General features: G+C 45.2%; 2 protein-coding genes across 3 annotated transcripts in view; one reads left to right on the top strand and one right to left on the bottom strand.

The window, feature by feature from the left end:
• Window positions 1-20120, top strand: part of LOC122406417 (tensin-4-like) — a 224882-nt gene that overhangs the window by 8446 nt on the left and 196316 nt on the right. Inside the window, exon 1 of one of the 2 annotated variants that reach the window (XM_043411857.1) lies at window positions 9653-9790. The exons of the other annotated variant lie outside the window; for it this stretch is intronic. The gene's annotated coding sequence lies outside the window, so the exon portion shown is untranslated. Of the gene's footprint in view, window positions 1-9652; window positions 9791-20120 lie in introns of those variants that run through there. 2 annotated transcript variants of the gene reach the window in all.
• Window positions 1009-19315, bottom strand: Cad88C (cadherin-88C). Its single transcript, XM_043411843.1, has 22 exons — window positions 18888-19315; window positions 11184-11796; window positions 10798-10949; window positions 9439-9819; window positions 8965-9094; window positions 8265-8632; window positions 8033-8171; window positions 7703-7958; window positions 7257-7534; window positions 6850-7178; window positions 6439-6750; window positions 6029-6302; window positions 5647-5947; window positions 5211-5564; window positions 4642-5047; window positions 4373-4561; window positions 3992-4285; window positions 3640-3879; window positions 3113-3435; window positions 2344-2868; window positions 1638-1772; window positions 1009-1550 (listed from the first exon to the last, which is right to left on the bottom strand). The coding sequence occupies exons 2-22, from the start codon at window positions 11401-11403 to the stop codon at window positions 1433-1435; spliced, it is 5724 nt and encodes a 1907-aa protein (XP_043267778.1). The 5' UTR covers window positions 11404-11796; window positions 18888-19315; the 3' UTR covers window positions 1009-1432.

Here is a 20120-nt window from a genome sequence, read left to right as displayed (position 1 = left end):
TAAAAAAGTTGTGCATCGGTTCCACTGAGGAAAGCAACATTTGGGCCACATTTTTCTTCATATTAACGTGGAGCATGAATCGAGAGCTGTGAAGGTGGTCTTATCGGGAGTTATATTTGCTCCGTAAGGCTGTTGGGTTACTAGCCGTAAGTTTTGTGTGTTACCGCGTTGGAGGGGCTGCCAAGTAAGAGGGGCTGACCAGTGGCTCGAGCGACCAGCTGAATTACCATAAGGTAGCACGCGAGGTCGACGTCGTCCAGGGAGGGCGAGCGATAAGGGCACAAGGCGCTGGTTTCTTCGATCTCCCCTTCGGACAGCGCTTGTACAGGCGCTTATTAAAGTATATACTTGTGGAGACGACGACGAGGAGCTTCGTGGGGAGCAATGAGAAAATGAAAAATTGAATGAAACTGACCCTTAATGCCCCAATATTTTGAAGCTCATGCAAATTCGTTGGTTGCTTTCAATGGACGAACAACTTCATCGCAAAATTGTCCAGTTTATTGGCTGGTCGTTTGCTTTCTCTTTTTTTCTGGACACTTTTTTGATCCACTTACCTCGAAATTTCGATGCTGCATCCAACTGAATTCGAACGAATCCTCACTGTGAATGCTCATGATGAAATGCTGCGGCGCATCGTCAAATGCAGATTACCATCGAAATATATAACAATTCACTTTTTGAAGAAGCTATAAAATGTTTTCGCTACGTTTATTTCTGAATAATTTATTCAGCGTATTCGAGAAAACACCTCGAGCGTATTTATCAAGGATGTTATCATGATTAATATTATTATTATTATTGCAGAAGGCACGAATTCGAGGTGGACGACCTCGTCCGGATCTCTCCTACATTAGAATAAAATACTTGTTATGTGGGGAAATGCTAATTTTTGCTCGCCCTTGTCGTATTTGCAGGAAACCATTAAATTTTTTTTTTTTTTAAAGTGAGCGATTACGAAAAAAAGTACGAGAGTGTGCAGGGAAATCAATTTCGCAAATAGGTTCGTTTGCGTTTTCCTCCCAATTTTATTCAATCGAGCGTCATCGCGACACTGAAAAGCTCAAATTCATCGTCCGCTTTCCCCTAGCATTTTCGTGCCTGGTTCTTTGATCAGGATCCGTCACGAATCCACTGGGCTCTCGATTCTGATGCCGTGGCATTTCGCAGCGGGAGGGAAAAAAATCTCGAATGAATATTGAGCGAAGTACTGGATCGAAAATAAATAATTATTCTCTGAAATCGTGTGTGGCACCCGCTCGGTACTTTCCGAATGTCAATAAATATTAAGTACAAAATATATCGACGACTATTTACAGGAGATAACGTTAGATCTAAGGGGACGATTAAAGATTACAGAGAAGGTAAACCCTTCATAACTGAAAATCACTTTTCGACGTTTCAAGGCTTTCCTTCTGCTTTTCTTCTCGGGCTAAAGTTCTGTCGTTTCAATTTTCTTGCCAAGAGGATTATTGATAACGGGATTTTGTTCACGTGCGATGGGCGAGTCTTGACTGGAACCGTGTTGATCGTCGGTGCCACTGTCCACGCTGAAAAAAAAAACAATTAAATTTCGCGTGTCAATGATCGCTATTACAGGCTTCATTTCTTCGGGCTTTTGGGGTTGAAATTTATACCTGGAAAGCGAGGCTGGCCTGGGACGAATGTAGTAAGGATTTTCGTCTGAATTCCTGTCGTGGGTCTCCACGTCGTTCAATATTTCTTCGTTGTTCAGGGCGTTTTCGTCCAACGAATCCCTCTCCGAATTGTGGCTACAAAAATCCCATAATTTTCTCGTTTAATGTTCGATAACAATCTTCACAGCGGAGTACTGTGGGATATCGATTCGTGGAAATTTGACTGTACACGAAGTTAATGAAAAAAATGGGCATTTCGTTTCAAGAAATATCCTCGATTATTTCAATGTCTTAGAAGTGAGTTTTTTCAATCGAAATTTGTTGATCCAACGAAAACTTTGTTGATTTAAAGAAAATCAATTTATTCAGTGTTTATTTGGGTCCAGTAATAGAGTGTTTGAATCAACAGTAAGTTTCGTTGAGTTGTCGAATTTTATTTTGGTTCCCACGATTCGTTGGTTCGACAAAAATTCTGTTGAACCATCAAACTTTTTTCCTGAGTGCACGCTACGAACAGAAGTTTTGTTCTCGTCCACCGTTTTACTTGCTCGTTTAAAATATGAAAACTTTTTTTCCCCATTTTTGAATGGAAAGTTTATATTAAAATTCATTGAATCCTAAAAATCAGCATTGGAAACAGCGTTTTGGTTGAAGATACAACTCTGGGGCAGTGAGTCAAGAAAAAAACGAAAAAATCAAAGAATACCTGTAAGATTCGTCGCTTTTGAACCACTCGTTTTCGTAAGCGTGCATCCATATTGGGTTGGATCCTTCCATGCTGTGTTTATTGGTGTTGGGGACTCTTCCAGGTCCTCGAATGAATTCAGAATCGGTGGTGCCAAACGGTGTGGCATTGGCTGCTTTGAGTTGACGTCGGAAAGATGCTCGTTGCGAGAGGCAAAGAGCCATACACAGGACCAAAAGGGCTCCCAAAAACAGGGTCAAAGCGAGCAGCCAAAAGGTCGTGCCGGCTTGCTCGTACTGCATTATTTGTTGCGACTGAGCCGGCTGCGTATCGAGCACGTTGAAATCCTTGAAAAGGTTGTCCAGCTTCTCAATATTTCTATCGACGATCTCGAGGACCTCGGACACCTCGAGAATCGAATTGTCACGACGGTTCACCAGGTGCAGATATAAATCAGTCCTCGTACGGTCCACCGAACCGTCCTGATTCTCGTGAACTTTGTACTCGTCCACGTTCACTATAGCACCCGTTACGTTGCCCAAAATTCTGGAATGAAAGCAAACAAACACGAAAATTCATGAAAAGTTTGATCGATTATTAGAATTTTCAAATCTTTTCAGCCATGAAAAGATTTTTCTCAATGTCTCGGGCGATTTGAATCATCGAGATCCAACCTTCAAATTCTCCAATTCACAATGTTTTGAATCGATCGGAAATCCGAGAATTTCGGTCATTTATTGAAAGATGATGAGAAATGAAAATGCAAAAATGATTTCTGTCGAGGACTTACTCCCGAAACGAATCGATCCGGTTTCGTACTTCCGGTGGATGTTGACGTAAAACGAATCGAACTCGTTGATCCTCTCTCAAGAGGTAAATGAAGACTCTCGATTTGTCGAACAAACCGTCGGTGTCATTGGCGAGAACTTCGAAATCGAAGTACCCTTTCATTCTTCGTTGAGGATCGAAATTGAGGCTCACTGCACCGGTGAGTCTGTCGACGAGGAACGGCTGCAATTTAATGTCGTCGAGACCCTCCGTCAAGGTCATTTGGATCTGACCGATTTGGTAATAACTGACGGCAGCGTTGTCGCCTGCATCAACGTCGATGGCCTGCGATAAAGTTTCATTTTTATCCTCAATTTCATCGAACTCTAATAAATTCGCATTTCGATTAAATTTCATCCACGATTGAAATATTATCCACAAATTAAATTATCGATTCATCATCAATCGAATCATCGACACAAAATATCGACGAAGATTATTTTATAAATTCACAGAACAAAAGATCGAGGGAACGCATTTAATTCTCACCTTGACGTGCATAAATTGCGTGCCAAAGTCCGCGTCAGTTGTGACGCCACCTGTGAATATTTTGCTGACGAATTTCGGCGGATTGTCGTTGATGTCATCGACCGTTACGATTACCTTGAGGAGAGTGTCGTCGGTCTCGTCGAAGAAACTTTGGTTGCCAGGGACGGTGGTGCAATCTTCGGTGGCTTTTATTAAAAGCAAATATTCTTCCTGCTGTTCTCTGTCCAGGATTTTTGCAGTCTGTTGAAGGAAAATTTACATTTCCGTAGACATTCTTTGGGATTTCAATAATTCGATTGTATTTTTGGTGCATTTGAAAGAAGAGAAAGTAGCGCGAAAATTTTGCACTCACGCTGAGCTCGTGTTTGAAAATATCCAAAGTAAAGAATCCATCGTCGTTGCCACCGACGATGAAATAGCAGACCTGCGTTGGCGGATCGTCGAGATCGTCAACCTCGTCGCGATCGATCGTTTCCGGTAGCAAAATCGTTTCCGAGCCCGGTACATTCTCCTCGGTGAAACGAACTTCGAATATATCGACGAGAAATTGAGGCTCGTAGTCGTTTATGTTGCGCACGTAGATCATCAGGTCGAGGTCCGAACTCAGCGGAGTCGGGGTCCCTAAATCGCGTGCCTCGACTCTGATCTAAAATAACGAAAAAAATTATCCTCATTTCGGAGATTCCAAACAAAAATTGACAATTTTTCATTTATTTCCACGAGAAAATCCTACTTCGTATAATCTCTGGGTCTCTCGGTCCAGGGGAAGTTTCGTTGTGATAACTCCAGTTTTATCATCAATTTGAAAAGTTCTCCAGTGTCCGGCAAGGTCTTGTTTGAGTCGGTAATGAACGTCGCCGTTCAGGCCCGTGTCAGCGTCTTTAGCTTCGACTCGAATGATCGGAGTGCCCACGGTGACGTTCTGAGGAGGTAAAAAAAAGTGAAACATTGAAATTGGAGCTTGAAAACATTCCCGTGAAGATTGAAAAGGTCGAGGAGTACCTCGGGAACCCGCAGGGTCGTGTTGTGCTCGGGACTCGTGAAAATCGGAGGATTGTCGTTGTAATCGGTGACACAAATGTCCAATCGTTCGTTATCGATGTTGGCAGGTGTGCCGAGATCCCGAGCCTCGAGTTCGAGCGAATAATTGCCAAATTTTCCTCTCAACGATCCAGCAGCTTTTATTTTCGCTGTCCAATAATCCGTTTGCTCCAGAATGAAGAAACCAAGCTCGTTGCCGGACACTATTCGCAGCATTACTCGACCATTCGGGGTCATGGGATCGTCGATATCTTTGGCTCTCGCAATCGCAATGACGTCCCTCGTATCGTGAAATTCCGAAATCGTTACGCACTCTTGAGGCAGTTCGAGCATCGGCGCGTTGTCGTTTACGTCCTGAACGATCACTCTGAAACGCGTTTGCAAATTCGTTACGAAGTTGGTTGGAATTATTTCTTGGATTTTCAATGAGAAAGTGAAAACTTCTGAAATTAAATTGCAGCTCTCCGGTTCTCTGTGCCGTTTTGTCAATTCCTGTAAAATTATTTGTCTGTTTTATTTGTGAAACGTACTCGATTTGCTTGAATGCGTTTCTCGACTCCCCGGCGGTGTATCCGAACTGATAATTGTCCCAAGCTTCGATGATGAGAACGTAGCTGCTTTTCGTTTCCCAATCGAGATTATCGGCGACCGTTAACGAGCCCGTTTCCGGATGCATGGCAAACTTGCCCTGTGACGACATCCGGTCGAGGAGGAAAGTGATTTTTCCAAAATCACCGCTGTCCGGATCTTTCGCTTCGATTCTCGTGATCTCAGTGCCGATTTTCGAATTCTCGGAGACTGTTACGTTGCTCAAGTCGGTTACGAAGTAGGGATTGTTGTCGTTTTCGTCGAGCACTTGTACGTAAACTTCCGACAGGCTCGATCTGTGAAAAAACTCGTTTTTTAAAAGGCGAACGTGAAAATGGCGATTCTCGCTCACTCGAAAGCTGCGTTCGCAAGCCTCACCTCGGCGGGATCCCCGAATCGGTAGCTCTGACCGTCAAGTTGAGCCACGAATGAATTTCCCGATCGATTTTATTCGCCACGACCATTTCCCCCGTCTCGGAGTCTACGTGCACGAGATCGGTTATCTCTTTCGGGCTTTCCACGCTGTAAGTGATGCTGCGGTTCTTGTCAGCGTCATCGGCCACTATGCTCGCAATGTGGACTCCGTTTTTACTGTTCTCAGTGACCGATCGTCTGTAGAAGGGTCTTCGAAATTTCGGGTTGTTGTCGTTTTCATCCTCGATTATAATGCTCAGCATAGCTGACGAGAGAAGATTAAAAAAATGATTGTAATGAGAGATTTTCAATGGATCATTTCAGCGGTTCATGGAACAATTCCTACCGGAAGCGGTTTGCAGCCCTCTGACAGCTGCCAAGTCCTCGACTATGAGGCCCAGTCTGATCGTCTCCACTCTCTCTCTGTCCAAAATTCTTATCACCCTGAGCAAGCCATCGATCGCGTTCAATTCCAGAGCTCCCAAGTAATCGTACTCTTGTATTCGAATCAATGTTCCCTCCTCGTTTCTAGCTTCGGAGGAGTTCGGATCAATTCGGTATCGCAAGATCGGAGCGATGTCGGGATCGTTCGCGACTACGCGATGCACGTAAGCCCCAACCTGGATCGTCAATCGAAAGGTGAATTTTTCACATTTTCTATACAAAAATTCCAAAACAGGGCTGTCAAATCGTTTTTCAAATTAAATCGAACAAGCAGTCCGGAGCTCGACTCGGTCTATGACGAAAAGTACAAACTTGAGTGTTTTCCCTGATGGCAACGGTTCCAGGATCGATAAAAACTGGTGGTTTATTGTTGACGTCGACGATCGTGATATCGACGAGGACCCGAGCAGTTTTTTGGGCTTCGGTGCCGCTGTCGATGGCCACGACATCGAGGCTGTATCTCGTAGTTTTTGGGGAGGTAAGATCCGGGTCCAAATTGGATCCTGAGGCCACGCTGATGATTCCAGTCTCGGGTGAGATGACGAATTTGTCACCGGCTCCGCTTTGTATTCTGTAAACGACTTTGTTGTTCGGTGACGAAAGATCCTTGTCCCAAGCTTTAACCTGTTCGGAGATTACGGAATTGGTGAGCACTCGAGATTCGATTTGTTGCCTTCAGCGGCTCGAATTCTCTTCCGGGATGGATATTCGAATCGAACTCACCTGGAGGACAGTCGTTCCACCTTCCAAATCTTCCGGAATATTTTTCTTGTACAAAGCTCGCTCGAAAACTGGCCCATTATCGTTGAGGTCCTTGAGATAAACGGTCAAAGGAGCATCAGAACTGAGGCTCGGTGTTCCCGTGTCACGAGCTCTCACGGTCAGTCTCAAGGGCCGGACGGAGCTCTCCCGTTGTCCTTGAGCGATGACGGGCAGAGCCTCGTAGTCCATCGGCGAAGCTGGTCTGACGACACCGGCTTTTGGATCGATGGTAAAATTCCTTGAGAATTCTGACGAGACCAGCGAGTAGACGATCTCGCTATTTTTCGTGCCTGCAATTTTCGGTTTTATCATAAACTCGCCAGTTCTTGCTGCCGTTGATTTTGAGGGCACTCGCGATCGCTGCTTACCGTTTAAATCGATGTCGAAGGCCTCCACCAAAAGGGGGGGCGACTCGAACTCGTCCTTGTTCTCCAAAAGCACGGCCTCGTATTTGTTCTGAAGAAACACCGGCGGATTGTCGTTCACGTCTTTTATGTTGACTATCAACTGGGCAGTGTTTCGGTTCCCCTTGCCGAGGTCGTCGCGAGCCTCAACGGTCAAATAGTGTCGGGAAACGAGCTCTCGGTCGAACGCCAGCCCAGTTTGCTTCACGGTGATCTTCCCCGTCGTAGAATTCAAGTGCAGTCTATAAAAACAAGTGTGTTTTTAATGCCTACGAATAGCGTAAGAAATGATGAACAGGCGTGTGCGAGAAGGTTGCAAGAAAGTTGACAGAAAGCCAGCAACAAAAGTTTGGGTTTTTCAGCAATCTTGCAAGCTCAAGATTTTGTGTACGAGCGACAAAAAGACTCACGCGTGAGCTATGCTTCCGCCCAGGTTCGTGTATCTTATGCCTCGAGTGCCGTAATTGCCGCTGTCTTCGTCGAGGGCCTGAGCCCACGCGACGGTCGTTCCAATTTGGCAGTTCTCGTAGAGATCAACCTCGTAAACGTCCATTGTGAATTCCGGATAGTTGTCATTTTGATCCTTGACAAAAACGGTCACCGGGACGGCGCTGTATTTCGGCTGAAACGGCACCATCTCCCGAGCCACGAGGGTGAAGTTGATGACTAAAAAGCAGCAAGTTCCGCGTGTTTACCGAACTTTTCGTTGCAAAAATCCTCAAAGTGCTTCGTACTTTTACCTGCTAGTCTCTCGAAATCCAATTTCGTGGGATCTTTCACGCGGATAAGAAACGGCGCCTCGTTTATGCCTCGCGATGGCGTCACGTCGAATATCCCGTTGTCGCCGTCGATGAACATGCGAAACGTGCCGTTCGTTCCCTTTGGAATCGAGTTTTGGGTTATTCGGACCGATTCGGATCGTTCTACGGTCACATGGCCCTGGCAAAATCGAATTTTATCGGTGCCACTTACCAGATCGTGATCGTAGACTTCCGGTATGGAATCAGCGATGAAATTGACGGGAGTGTTTTGCGGCGCATTCTCGTTGATCTCCGCCAAGTATCTTGGACTCCGAAATCTCGGCGTTTCGTCATTAACGTCCGTCAGGATGATCGTGACCTCGGTCGACACCGAGGGCGGGGGGACCATTTTCGAAACTTCTTTCACCGTGATCTCGAGGATGAAAGTACCGTCGCTGTTCTCTTCAGCTTCTCTGTCGAGCTGCCCACGAGTGAAGACGATTCCGGATGTGGCGTCGATGTCGAACAGGTACTTTGGTCCTTCTGTTATGCTGTACGTGACTCGGTTGTTTATGCCCTTGTCACCGTCGATGGCTCTCACTTTTCATTGGAAAAAACGAATTCATTAGAAATTGTATTTCTCAGTATATTTTATGAGTGGAAAAGAAATTCTGTGACTAAATCGATGCGAAAATTTCGAGACTCGGAGAACCGCGTCAAGCTTTTTCAGTTCGCTTCGAATGAGGAAACGTTTTTTTCCGTAATTGATGAATTATTTTCTTGGTTCACTCTCCTCAGGCCGGCCGGATAATTCTCAAAAGTCTGTTCGAGCTCAGGCAAGAGGAAACGGTAAAAATGTCGGTAATTACACTTCGAGAGTATTCCTCAGTCCTTATAATCTCGTCGAATGGATAAAAAAAGCTGTGACGAACCTTGCAGCACCGACGTTCCGATCCTTACGTTCTCACTGATTCTCGCAACCGGTGTCATGGCGATAAATTCCGGTGGTTGATCCTCGACATCCTGGATCTTTACCAGAATCGCGGTTGTTCCGGTGTTTAGCTGAAAATGGTAGGATTTCATGAATATTTTCTCGGTGCTTTGCAATCACAAAAAACTGTAACTAATTCCTTCTCAATGCATCAACAGCCAGCAGCATCGGTTCGAGCTCGCTGTACATTCATCGAATAAGGCGAACAATTCTGATTTTTTGGACTGCGCGTTTGCAACCGTTGAACGAAATGCAATAAGAAAATCATCGTCGTTGAAGATTTTATGAAAAGCTCATGAAAAAACAAAATTCGTCACTTCAACCCCATTTTTGAGGAATTCAACAGTCGCCGTATCATCGAAAGGTCTCATTCCAAGCGTGACAAAGTAAAAAATCAATTTTTGTGATTACAGACCTTTTCGTCAATGGCTCGATCGACCGCGAGGACTCTCAACTGATACAAGTATTTTCTCTCGTAGTCAAGATCCCCGACGAGTCTGATGACTCCGGTCCCGTTGGTGGTCGAGATGGAGAAAACTCCGTTGTCGCCGTCCAATTCTTGAAGGTGATAGACGACTTGGCCGTGAGCGCCTTCGTCGGCGTCGGTCGCGACGACCGTAGTCAGAATGCCGGGCCCGGAGTCTTCGCGTACGGTCAGAGTGGTTGGATGGGGTCGAAAGATCGGTACGTTGTCATTAATGTCGTCAACGAGGATGAGAAGACTCTGAGTTATGAAGTTTCCTTCGCCCAATTTTTCGTCCGTGAGGGTGAGCACCAACGCGTACTCGTCTCTCGTCTGTAAAATAACAAGCATTAGAAATCAGTGGAATTTGATTCTTCGGCAACGTTTGTAATTGACGGGATCTGACGGCACCGGAATAAATGAATGGATTCGATTGCATGAGTTTCGTAACGATCGTTCATTGCTCGCAGCACTCGTGCGAGCAGTAAAAGTAGTTTGAATGAAAAATGGAAATCGAAACTGGACGGAGGCTCGTCGGGATTTTGAATATTCCTTAATGAGGAGGCTCCCCTTCCAGATTCTTCAAATTCACGTAACTTTTTCAACGTGAAAGTTCAATTAGAACTTTCTCGTGCGGATAGCGAATGGTGGAAGGGAGTGAGGAGCCCGGACGGGCATTTCATATTTGGCTCGACCTTTTCCTCGTTTTACTCTATTTACCTCGATTATTGGAAGTAAAACGAGCTCGCGCGGGGTCGTGCGATGAGACATGAGCGATCACTCGCCAGAGCTCTGAATGCGTTCGAGTCGCTAACAAACTAACAAGAGCGTTGCTCGCGGAGACGAGATACTTTAAGTTTCACTTTAATGTACTGGACGGAGCGTTATTATTAAGCGGTTCGTCGCGGAACCGATTCGATTCGCGGTGAGTACGCCGCCCGAGCGGAACACTCGGCGAAACGCGATGCAGAGGAAACTGGCTGAGGAAAAATAAAGGAGGCAACGCGGGGAATAAGAGAAAAATGAGTAGACGCGGGGATCCGGAGCCTCGATGGGGAGGCAGATGGTCCCTTTTCCGCAACGCTACACCCGCTAACACGGAACTGTATTGTGTAGAAATCTTTTGTCACTCTTTCGTGCAAACCGCATTTTCGTTCCTCGCGGTAAGAACGAATCGAGCGTTTTCAATGAAAAACGCTTTTTAACCAAGTCGAGCACTGTTGCACGAGCGAATGAACTTTTTAAAAGTTTGATCCCTCCAGACACGCTGCTGCACTTGCTGAATCTTTGTGAATAAATAAAAATACTCACTTCTCGATCGAGCAGTTTATTCAAGTAAATGTTGGCCTCGTTGTGATTGAAATTGTCAACTCTTATGACCTCGCTGCCAGGTTGATCTCTGACTCCGAACGTAAGTTTGTCACCATCCGAGTCGACTCCCCTCAGTCTGTAAATGAGGCTGCCTGAAAACGGGTCGAATCGTATTGATGGATAATTGCGCTTCGAGTAAAGAATTGGAACGGTGGAGTAGAGTGTATAATTTAAAAAAGAAAGTTCCTGAGGAAATTCGATCCTTTCGCTCGAGTCGAGTGGCCGTTTTTTCGTTAATTTATAGTTATTCATTAGAGGAGCCTCTCCGGTGAACAAATCGGAGAAATTCATTGAATATCTAAAAGAAAAATGGTGTTTCAACTTGCCAACGGGAGTTCCGGGGCCTTCCTTCAGTCTGACCACAATTTCCGTTTGCCCATCGATGAGAAACCTCGGCGGATGGTTTCTCGCGAAGCAGGGACGCATAAGGCAGAGGAGTAGGACGAGGATACTCGCGAGTTTGTAACGCACGCGCCTCGAAGATTCGAAGATCCTTCTCGCTTTTTCTGACCTCGTGTTACCGTCCTTATCCCCATTAATCGCCATCTTAGAACTGCTCGTTTTATTCGACGCTTTCGTCAAGTAAATGGTCTCTTAATCGTTGACATAACAGCTCATTCTCGTCTCGGCCAATGTTCTCCGATCGAATCATGTAGTCGACTCGGATAACCGCGCTTCTTCACTCACTTTTACTTAACCTGTAATTTCATTACTCGCTACAAATATATCTCGCCTCGCTTCTTTCACTAACTTTAGCTCCGCCGCGTCCGCGTGGGGGCCGAGACTCCCGCTTACGCGGAAAAGCCCCTGATTAATTATCGCACTGTGTTTTGCTTGATCTCGTAGTCAATTAACCGCGATAGTCTCGCTGCGCACCTCATTTCTTTCTCACGTTTCAGCAGCTCTCCGTAATTATACTCGGCCGCTCCTGATGTTCTTCTGAAACAGAAAATATGCGTTCGGAATCTCAAAGCGTGTCGTAGACGGGACCGTTTCTCGATACGAGATCTGGAAATCTCGATCGACCGCAACCCGCACCGGGTTCCTCCGTTCATTCGAGCCCGTTCGAGCTTTTCGGCTCGAGCGACTACTTCACACTCGCCTCGTGACTTCTTCCACCGGGGAATACAATTAGAAACATCGATTAACGAGATCGATCAGGTCGCCGAAGGAAGTCGTGCGACAGCGGCCGATTCACGCGTCGCAGAATCTACTTCCGTTTCGAATTGGTCAAGCAGGCAAATCGAATGTATATACGTATATTGTGGCGGAACTCCCCCGCTTAACTCTCCGGATGTGATCGATTAAGAACGAATTACCGCGGGGAACCTCATTCGAAGACACTCCAACTGCCCACGTTTTCGATTCTTTTAAAATCGTTCAATAATTCCACAAGAGCACGAATAAGCTCCGACAAAATATTTTCCAATCGATAAAAACCAGCAAATGAGATTCGAACGTCCGTCTCGAGATCTAACCAAAAGAAGTTTTTCTCCACAATATCCGCACATTTGTTTCGACCCTTAAACCGCGTGAAGCGCTGTACCATTACGATGGTAATTGCAGTCTCGTTATCCTGCAATTAACACCAGCACGTTATATCATCTATTCGCGTCTGTGTACATTATTTATATATGCTCCGGAGATTATATATAATATTATTACAGCCCACGAGATTTACGGGCTGAAACGATCCTTTTTCATTTGCATAATATAATCAAGCCGTTCAGGCTCAGGTTATTCTTTTTGCTGACCAGAACAACGATCTTTCGTTATAACAGTACACGCCGCGATTAAAACTGTTTCCCAGCTAATGGTTTGTGTTTACCGTGTGCATAGGAACTGTTGAGGAGCTGAGCGGAGGCCGATGGAGAAGCAGAAAAATTTATCGCTGGAATTCGATTGCCGATGAAACTGCCCGGGGTGGTCGTCACTCGGAAACTTAATTTCACAAGAAAAAGCATTTCGTTCAGAAAAATTCTATGATTTTCTGACAATTTCATTACTTTTTACCGATTACTATTCGCGGGGCTTTCTCTCGATTGAACGTTCGAAGTGCGATGCGCCTCATACGCGATTACGAGCATCTCCCCAACCGGAGTACACACGCGATCGGCTAAGACATTGGGACGACTCGTTCTCTTCGGTGCGTCTTAGGATGATTGCCTGATACGTTGGCGCACGTGAGCGCCCCTAGTCTGCGCAACGCGATCTTTCGGAATTAAGATTCTTGTTGCTCCGGTCAACGTTTGTTCCAGAAGCGCTGCGAGCTTCGCGTGCTGTGCAGCAGCTCGATGGACGCGACGTTATTTTTCATTCCTTTTCGGAGGCACCGCGCGACTGCGTACGCCGAGAAAAGAAATGTGCCGATTGGACGGATCCGTTTGTCGGATCAACGAATCGTGGCGAGCGAAGGAAATTCGTTGATTCGACAAAAACTTTTGTTGAAGAAATTCGAGCTATCGAATTGGGCGTTTGAATAACCAAGCGAGTTTTCCTTTGGGTTTATAAATTCCACACCGTCCGCTAGGATCGTTGAGTCAACAAGAATCTTGTCGACACAATTCTCTTCCGAGCTTACTGTTTTTCCTCCATTTTCGTACCATTTTTTGTACGACGAAAAACGTGAGAGGATTTCACATAAAAAGTTTCCACCTGGCCAACGACGGTCTCGGGAGTAAAAGAGTCCGATCTTGCGCGTGAATTTTCACTCGTTTAGTCCAAAAGCCATTTGTTGAAAGAATTAATTGCGTTGCCCTCTATTCGAATGAGAAAATCGTCGTCTTACGAAAATTGGGCTGGAGTTTCTAACTACAGCCGAAAAGAGCTCTCGAGACAATAGTTTTAAGCACGCTCGGGCTATCGCAGAGTATTTTTCGTCAAACGCCCAGCTCCGGCGAGGATTCTGAACTCGGAACGCTTTCTCCGTGTGTCCGAGCGCGTCCCCGTCGAGCAATGTCAAGAGCCAAGAGCGTCTACGGACCTCGGCCTGGTAGAAGGGCGTAATTAGAGTCAAGTGAAAGCCGCGCGCTGAGCGACGCTGCTGCGAGGATTAGAGAACAAAGTTCGAAAAACTAGCGTGAAAAAAAGTACGGGATCGTCGGGAGGAATTCGATGTTGAAAGACGCGCGGCGAGGAAGCGGGGGAATCACGAGCATCGCGATGAAAATGAGAGTGTTTTTAGAGCGAAGATAAATTCCCAACGAGAACAAAGGGGCTCGGAGAAAAGTACGACGAAAGTTGCATAAGATGGGAGAATAACGAGACTTCATTTGTCTCGAGACTTCGCGATGAAATTGCATCATTGTCATCATTATTCAATCATAACAGTCCGGCGATAAAAACGTGGGAGTCCCCGTGTCCTCCGTCTTACAAATTCCTCTTCGAGAAACGTTCTTTCTTTCGATTAATTCGAGATCGTCCCCGGCTTCCGACTTGTTTCCGTCAAGGCATTTCTTCGCGGTCTAGATTTCCCCTCGATGCCATTACCCGGCGAGAGTAGCATCGATCGTTTGACGCGCGCGCCTTTTCACGCAGTAAAACTTCTTTCGAAGTGCATAGTACGGGAGAGAGTATAACTAACGCGAAAAGAGAGCTCGCCGTCGATCGAACGATCCGTCTTTCGTGTCCGGAATAAATGCGTTACTTCAACTATTTTACTCGCTCTGTTGATCCACTCGAAAACAAGGGGACGACGTTTTTGCGCATCTTCGAGTTCCAGTTACAGCGGACGACTCACGTTTCTATTTAATTTCTTTACCCACGCGCTCAGTTTCTCACGGCGAGTCAGAAAACCTCAATGATAAATGCAGATTCATGAATTTCTCAAAAACAAGCATCTTTTCGATGAACTATCGCGTGGAACGAAATTTCGAAAAGTACTGCCGCAGCATTGACGAAGTGAATGCGGCGCTTCAACGATAAAATTACGGCCGATGAGGCAATCGATTAATGTGCAATTCTTTTGTTTCAAATTGCCAATGTTCCTCCCCCAGATAACGCGAGCAAGCGATTTCAATAACGATCGAATGCACATTTTTGGTCACAAATCTCTCGAACGAATCCGAAGAAACTGGACAAAGATTTAAATCCTTTGTTCAGCGATTCAAGTGGCATGACGGGATTAAAGAAGGTTTTAAGATCCGTAGAAACTTAAATAAAAGGTCAAAGACCGAATTTTCGTATGAGCATTTCGAAAGAGTTTGCTCACTATAAAAATATGATAATTTTTTCGTGGATCGCGAGCGGTAGAAAAAGAATATGCTGAGTGCATTAGTCGCGCTCGCCTTGTTTCTCATTGGTTATTCCTCCGTCCCCCGTTGACCGGAGAACTCTGACCACCGGGAGGTGAAACATCCGGTCGTACCATGGTCAGTTGCAGGGCCGTTGTCCGAAAAGCGAACGAGTCGGAGCGACTGCAAAAAGAAGGGGGCAAACCAGGTGTGGGCAATATTCGATCTTCGCATCGCTGTTTTCGATATTTTTTAAAAGCTCGTCGCACCTTCGAGTCAGTTGGTATTTCAATGTTTTCAAGACAAATTTTCTTACGTCATTTCTGGAATTTGAATTCTCGCTCGTTCGCAAAGAAAAATTCTTGAAACTCAACATTTTTTTAAGGCCTTTACACTTGCAGCGGGCGAAAAAACGTCATTTTCTTGATTTTTTTTTGACAAGAAAATAAATGTTTCTTGAAAAACTGTGAACGACGTTCATTAGTGCATATCTTCATGTACTTGCACGATTTTTTCCATCAAAAAATTTCTCAAAATGGCGCAACTCCAGCTGTAGTCCAGCAGCACCTTTTTTTGAACATCGGTTGCGGTGGACGACATGATAACTGAAAAACTATTGATCCGATTCGTACGAAATTTATACCACTTATTTGTTGTAATAATAGCTTGGGCCTGGACGAAGGATTTGTAAAAATTATGATTTAAACAAAAATGGCGACAGTTTTAACGAAAAAATCATTTTTTGAGGTGCTAAATTTTCGGTTTTTTGTTGCAATTTTTTTTTTCCAACAAACTATTTTTAAAAAGGGACGATTCTGGGGTAATCGCGTTTAAAGATTCGAGTAGTAGACGACCGTGAGCACCGAGCGGTCGGTTGAAATACCCACAGCAACGAATCTAATGCTCCGAGTTTTATGAAATTTGGTGAGAATATTCTTCTGGAATTGTACTTGAAGAATATCGAATAAAAAAATTTTCGATTTTTCCGCCCATCACAAGTGTATACAAGGCCTTAAAATAAAATTCGTATTTGTTTGAACGGATTTTGTTAAACGAGCAACATTTTTTGGCAGTGGCTTCGCGAAATTCGTGGTATTGAAATAATTTTGACTCGTGTCTGAAAATCCAAATGTGCGTATGTCGTGATCCATGTTTTTCAAAGATACAACTTCGAAGCACGTATGTACACACGCATAATAGTTTGTTCTTCTTACCAACGAAGTGTGTCGGCCACGCCGTGGCTCATTTTCCTTATTCGCGTGTCGGCATCTTTGCCAGTGCAAATTCTACCGGCGCATCATTTTTTCTCGAGTCGTTCATCGTTGCTACAAAAATGCAGAGAATTTATTCAAAGCTTATTTTTCCTCGGGACAGAATCCGACGAATTTTTCAAGTTGAAAAATTGAAACGTTGCTCAGCGCAATATTTCCAAATTAATCGATAACGAACCGACCAATTTGCGCGCTCCAAATAATTTCGACGTAACAATTCGGGGATTGGCGTCGCGAAAAATGGAAAAGTAGATCGACCGGGAGGTGTCCAGCAGTTGGCAAAAAGCTTGCGTGCTTCTCGAAGCCAAAACTTTGCCGAAGCAACTTTAATAGAGCGGCCGTCGAATTTTCAACGCCGCCTAATTTTCATCCCTCGCCCATTCAAGAAACCGGAAGTTCACCGCTCTCGCGGCCAACTCCATTCTCGTTTTTCTCTTTCTTTTCCTTCCCCATTTCGCGATATCCTTTTTCTCGTTGTATCCGCGTACGAGTTTGAAGCGACGTCAAACTTCCGGTTTTCGAGAAGATCAATAAAACAGAGAGCGATAATTACCAACGCTGAGTCCCGAAGTCTCGTTTCATGGACTTTCCGCAATGAATTTCGCAGAAAAGCAATAATTCTCAAAACCCTTTAAATAAAAAGCTGTCGAATATTTCCAACCAATTTATTTACGACTTTGAGCATCGATTACGATCGCTTGAAAATATCCCCCCGAGCAAGAGAAATAAAAAGCAATTTGTGTCTTCGTCCCGTAACGACAAGCCTGCGAATAAAGTTTTATTGACGACTCCAAGTGGTCTAGTCTCCAGGCTATTTTCGCTCGGTTCAAATTCTCATCCCCTCGCACTCGCGTTGTCAAGTCAAAACCGCAGAATCGACGGGAACGAACCGCAGTGAGTATTGAATTTATATGCGGAGGTTCCTCGCGATATCGACGCAAGTGCATCGACAACCGCGCCCGCGATCAGGCATTTCTTTGCGAGGTTCCGCTAGATCGACTGCTAATTCTAATCCCCGTTTATTAGTTTCGTAGCTCACTCGAGCGTATCGTACGAAAGCGTGCAAAAATCGTGACAGAAAGATGCGACTCGAGTTACGAGGAAACTCGGAGAAAGACGATGGATACTCGCGCCAAATAATGCCACAATTCATATAAATATACGGATACGAATCTCGCAATAAAAGTGCTTTCATTGCGCGACTGTAACGGTGATCGGATTTCCAGCAAACCGAGATTCATCACCGAAACACAATTTTCTCACGCCCCATTGTAAGGGACATGAAAAAAGAGGCTTAAAATCAGTTGACGAGTGATTGGCTCATCGTCGACTGGCCTTTCGAATCGCCATGATTTCCGGAGAAATTTTGGAAGTTGCGTCGAAACGAGGCTATCCGAAATATTTTCATTTCGTCGTCTCGGGAACTTTGGTACGCTGAGTTTGGCCAGGCTTAGCAGTCAAATTCTATGCGGGGCTTTCCCAAAACTCATTTTCCACCGTTCGAGGCACGTTTTTTCGAGTAAGAAAGCATCGGGGCCCAAGGTCGTTCGGCATCGGTGAGCAGGAGCAGAAAAAAGGAATTATCTTTTGAAAAATCGTCGAACAATCCCTCCGGTGGGGCGATGTAGACGCCGTGACGTCACTTCCCACACCTGCTGCCATGCGTGTTTCCGAATGATACCTCGCCAGGACTACATTCGTACGGGGGGCGGGATACTACAAGCCGGGAGCGCTTCTACCTTTTCTCTCTAAACTGACGCATCAGGCGCGAGTCATGCCGGCTGTCCTGGCACATTCGTATCCGTGTATACCGAAGCACACAACCGAGCGCTGCACCAACGCGCTCATTAATACACGCTCCCTCGCCCCTTAAATGTTCACGTCGCGTGACGACCTCCCCAAACTTTTCGTACGTTATTGCTATCAAGCCGACAGGATTTCTCGTTGCTCACGTGCGCGATTAGCTCCTTCGCGGGGAACTTGCGCCGGGAGCGAACACAATTTTTCGTTTTTTGGAATTTGCTTTTGTGAATCTTCATTTCGTGCTTTTTTTTTTTTTTTACTGATGATAAGTTCGAGCCTCGAATTCGACTGCTCGCGTCTGCGTGTATCATCGTGATTGTATTTCACCGCGATCTCCGCGAGGGAATCACCGATCGCTTTTGAGACAACGATTTAACGTTAAAGCGCACGCACTAATCCGGGAAAATTTGACGAAGAATTTGAATTCCGCAGCATATTTGCATCAAAGCGAAATCGCTGTCAGCGATTTTCAGCGATTTTGCACACGTACGCGAAAAGTCGGTACTAAAGTTTCGCGCGAATGCCCCGAACGATGACGAGTTATGTCGCTGCTGCTAATTGTACGTCGGATCGCCGGGAATTTGCTAAATTATATGGACAGACTCGACGTTGCTCATCGTATGATTGACGTTTAATTGGCTCTCTCGCCACGGCATATTTACGAGCGGATTTCGTACGGTTTATGCTCGGAATTGAGAATTTTTCGTGAAAAAATTTGACTTACCTAAATGAAGTTTGATGAAAATTCAAAAAAATCCATTTTTTTTACACTCGGGATTCCCCCCGCAGAATCTGCTCGTTATTCAACTGATGGGCGAAGGTTACTTTCGAAAGTTCAAACGAAAATAAAATTTGATTCGCACTGATTTAAACGCAGCTCGGCACTCACGTTTTTTAAAGAAACTCATTCAAATTACTCCGCAACGAAATTCAAAGTTTTCTCTCCTTTCTCCGAATGACAAACTGAACGAAACAATTTCAGTCCACGAGCCTTCAGATCGAATCGGCGAGGTCTCAATCGCGGGCTTATTTACAGCTGATGGAACGTTAATGATGCACCTGTGCGCACTCTCGAGCCGCAAGTAGTAAACTGAAAGTTAGCGAGTCGAGGAAACGAGTATTTTCCCCGGTGGCTTGTGGCCACGCTGTCGCTCTTCTTCTTAACTTCTGCTTTTGCCGCTCGCGAGGCACAAGAGTTATACATCGCTCGATGGTGAGCACTGACCGTGCCTCGGAAACATCACAAAATATACGGTTGTTCGAGTTGAATTCAGCCCGCCGTGTTTCACGAGGCGTGCAACACGCCTTATACGCTGCTTTTTCGTTCCCCTCCATACGTGCCCTCGCTCCCTCACTTTTTACCTGTGGTCACTAACGCCAAAGAAACATGTGGCGTTTCCTTAGCTTCGTGTTTTTTTCGTTTTCTTTTCAAATTTCCCGCCTCGCTCCAACGTTTGGTGCACCATCCCTTCAGCCCCACATTCGCCCATTGAAATGCAATCCTGAAAGTGCGATCGCACGTTTCGCCATTATTTTACGTGAAGAAAAGACTTCTGCATTTGAAAGTTCGCTACAAATTTCATGCCCAAATTTACTTTTTTTATGGGTTGCGAGAATTCGTTTGAAAATCATTGGAACAACGATTACTGTCCGTTTCCCACCGATGGGCAGGGGAAAAACTTTCAATTTGGCTGCAGAAACTGCTCAGATTCGAACGAATTTGAGAAAAAGAAAAATATATTCATCAAAAATTTCTCTCCGAAGATGTTTCCTCGATGGAATATCGAGTGGGAAACAATCTCAAAGCTCGTTGACCTTTTTTTACGCCCGTGTGTCAGAAACGAAGTTTTCTTTCAAGGGAATCGAAAAGACAAGGATGAAGCGTGACGAGAGTGTCATCGTGTTCGTTTCGCCGCCCTGCCACGATCTCAGCTCATTGTGCAATCGGTATTGAAAA

This window comes from Venturia canescens, chromosome 2 (genome assembly GCF_019457755.1).
Source record: "Venturia canescens isolate UGA chromosome 2, ASM1945775v1, whole genome shotgun sequence".
Taxonomy (NCBI): Eukaryota; Metazoa; Arthropoda; class Insecta; order Hymenoptera; family Ichneumonidae; genus Venturia; species Venturia canescens.
The sequence above is the reverse complement of the archived record's forward strand: the minus strand, read 5'-3'. Positions and strand labels throughout refer to the sequence as shown.

Bases quoted from the DNA above. Each gene is read 5' to 3' on its own strand.
- Cad88C (XM_043411843.1), bottom strand. From the start codon at position 11,403: ATGGCGATTAATGGGGATAAGGACGGTAACACGAGGTCAGAAAAAGCG. The intron at 6,303-6,438 runs GTTTGTACTTTT...TTGACGATCCAG, and splicing joins CCATCAGGGAAAACACTCAA to GTTGGGGCTTACGTGCATCG. The intron at 5,048-5,210 runs GTACGTTTCACA...AACGCGTTTCAG, and splicing joins AACGCATTCAAGCAAATCGA to AGTGATCGTTCAGGACGTAA.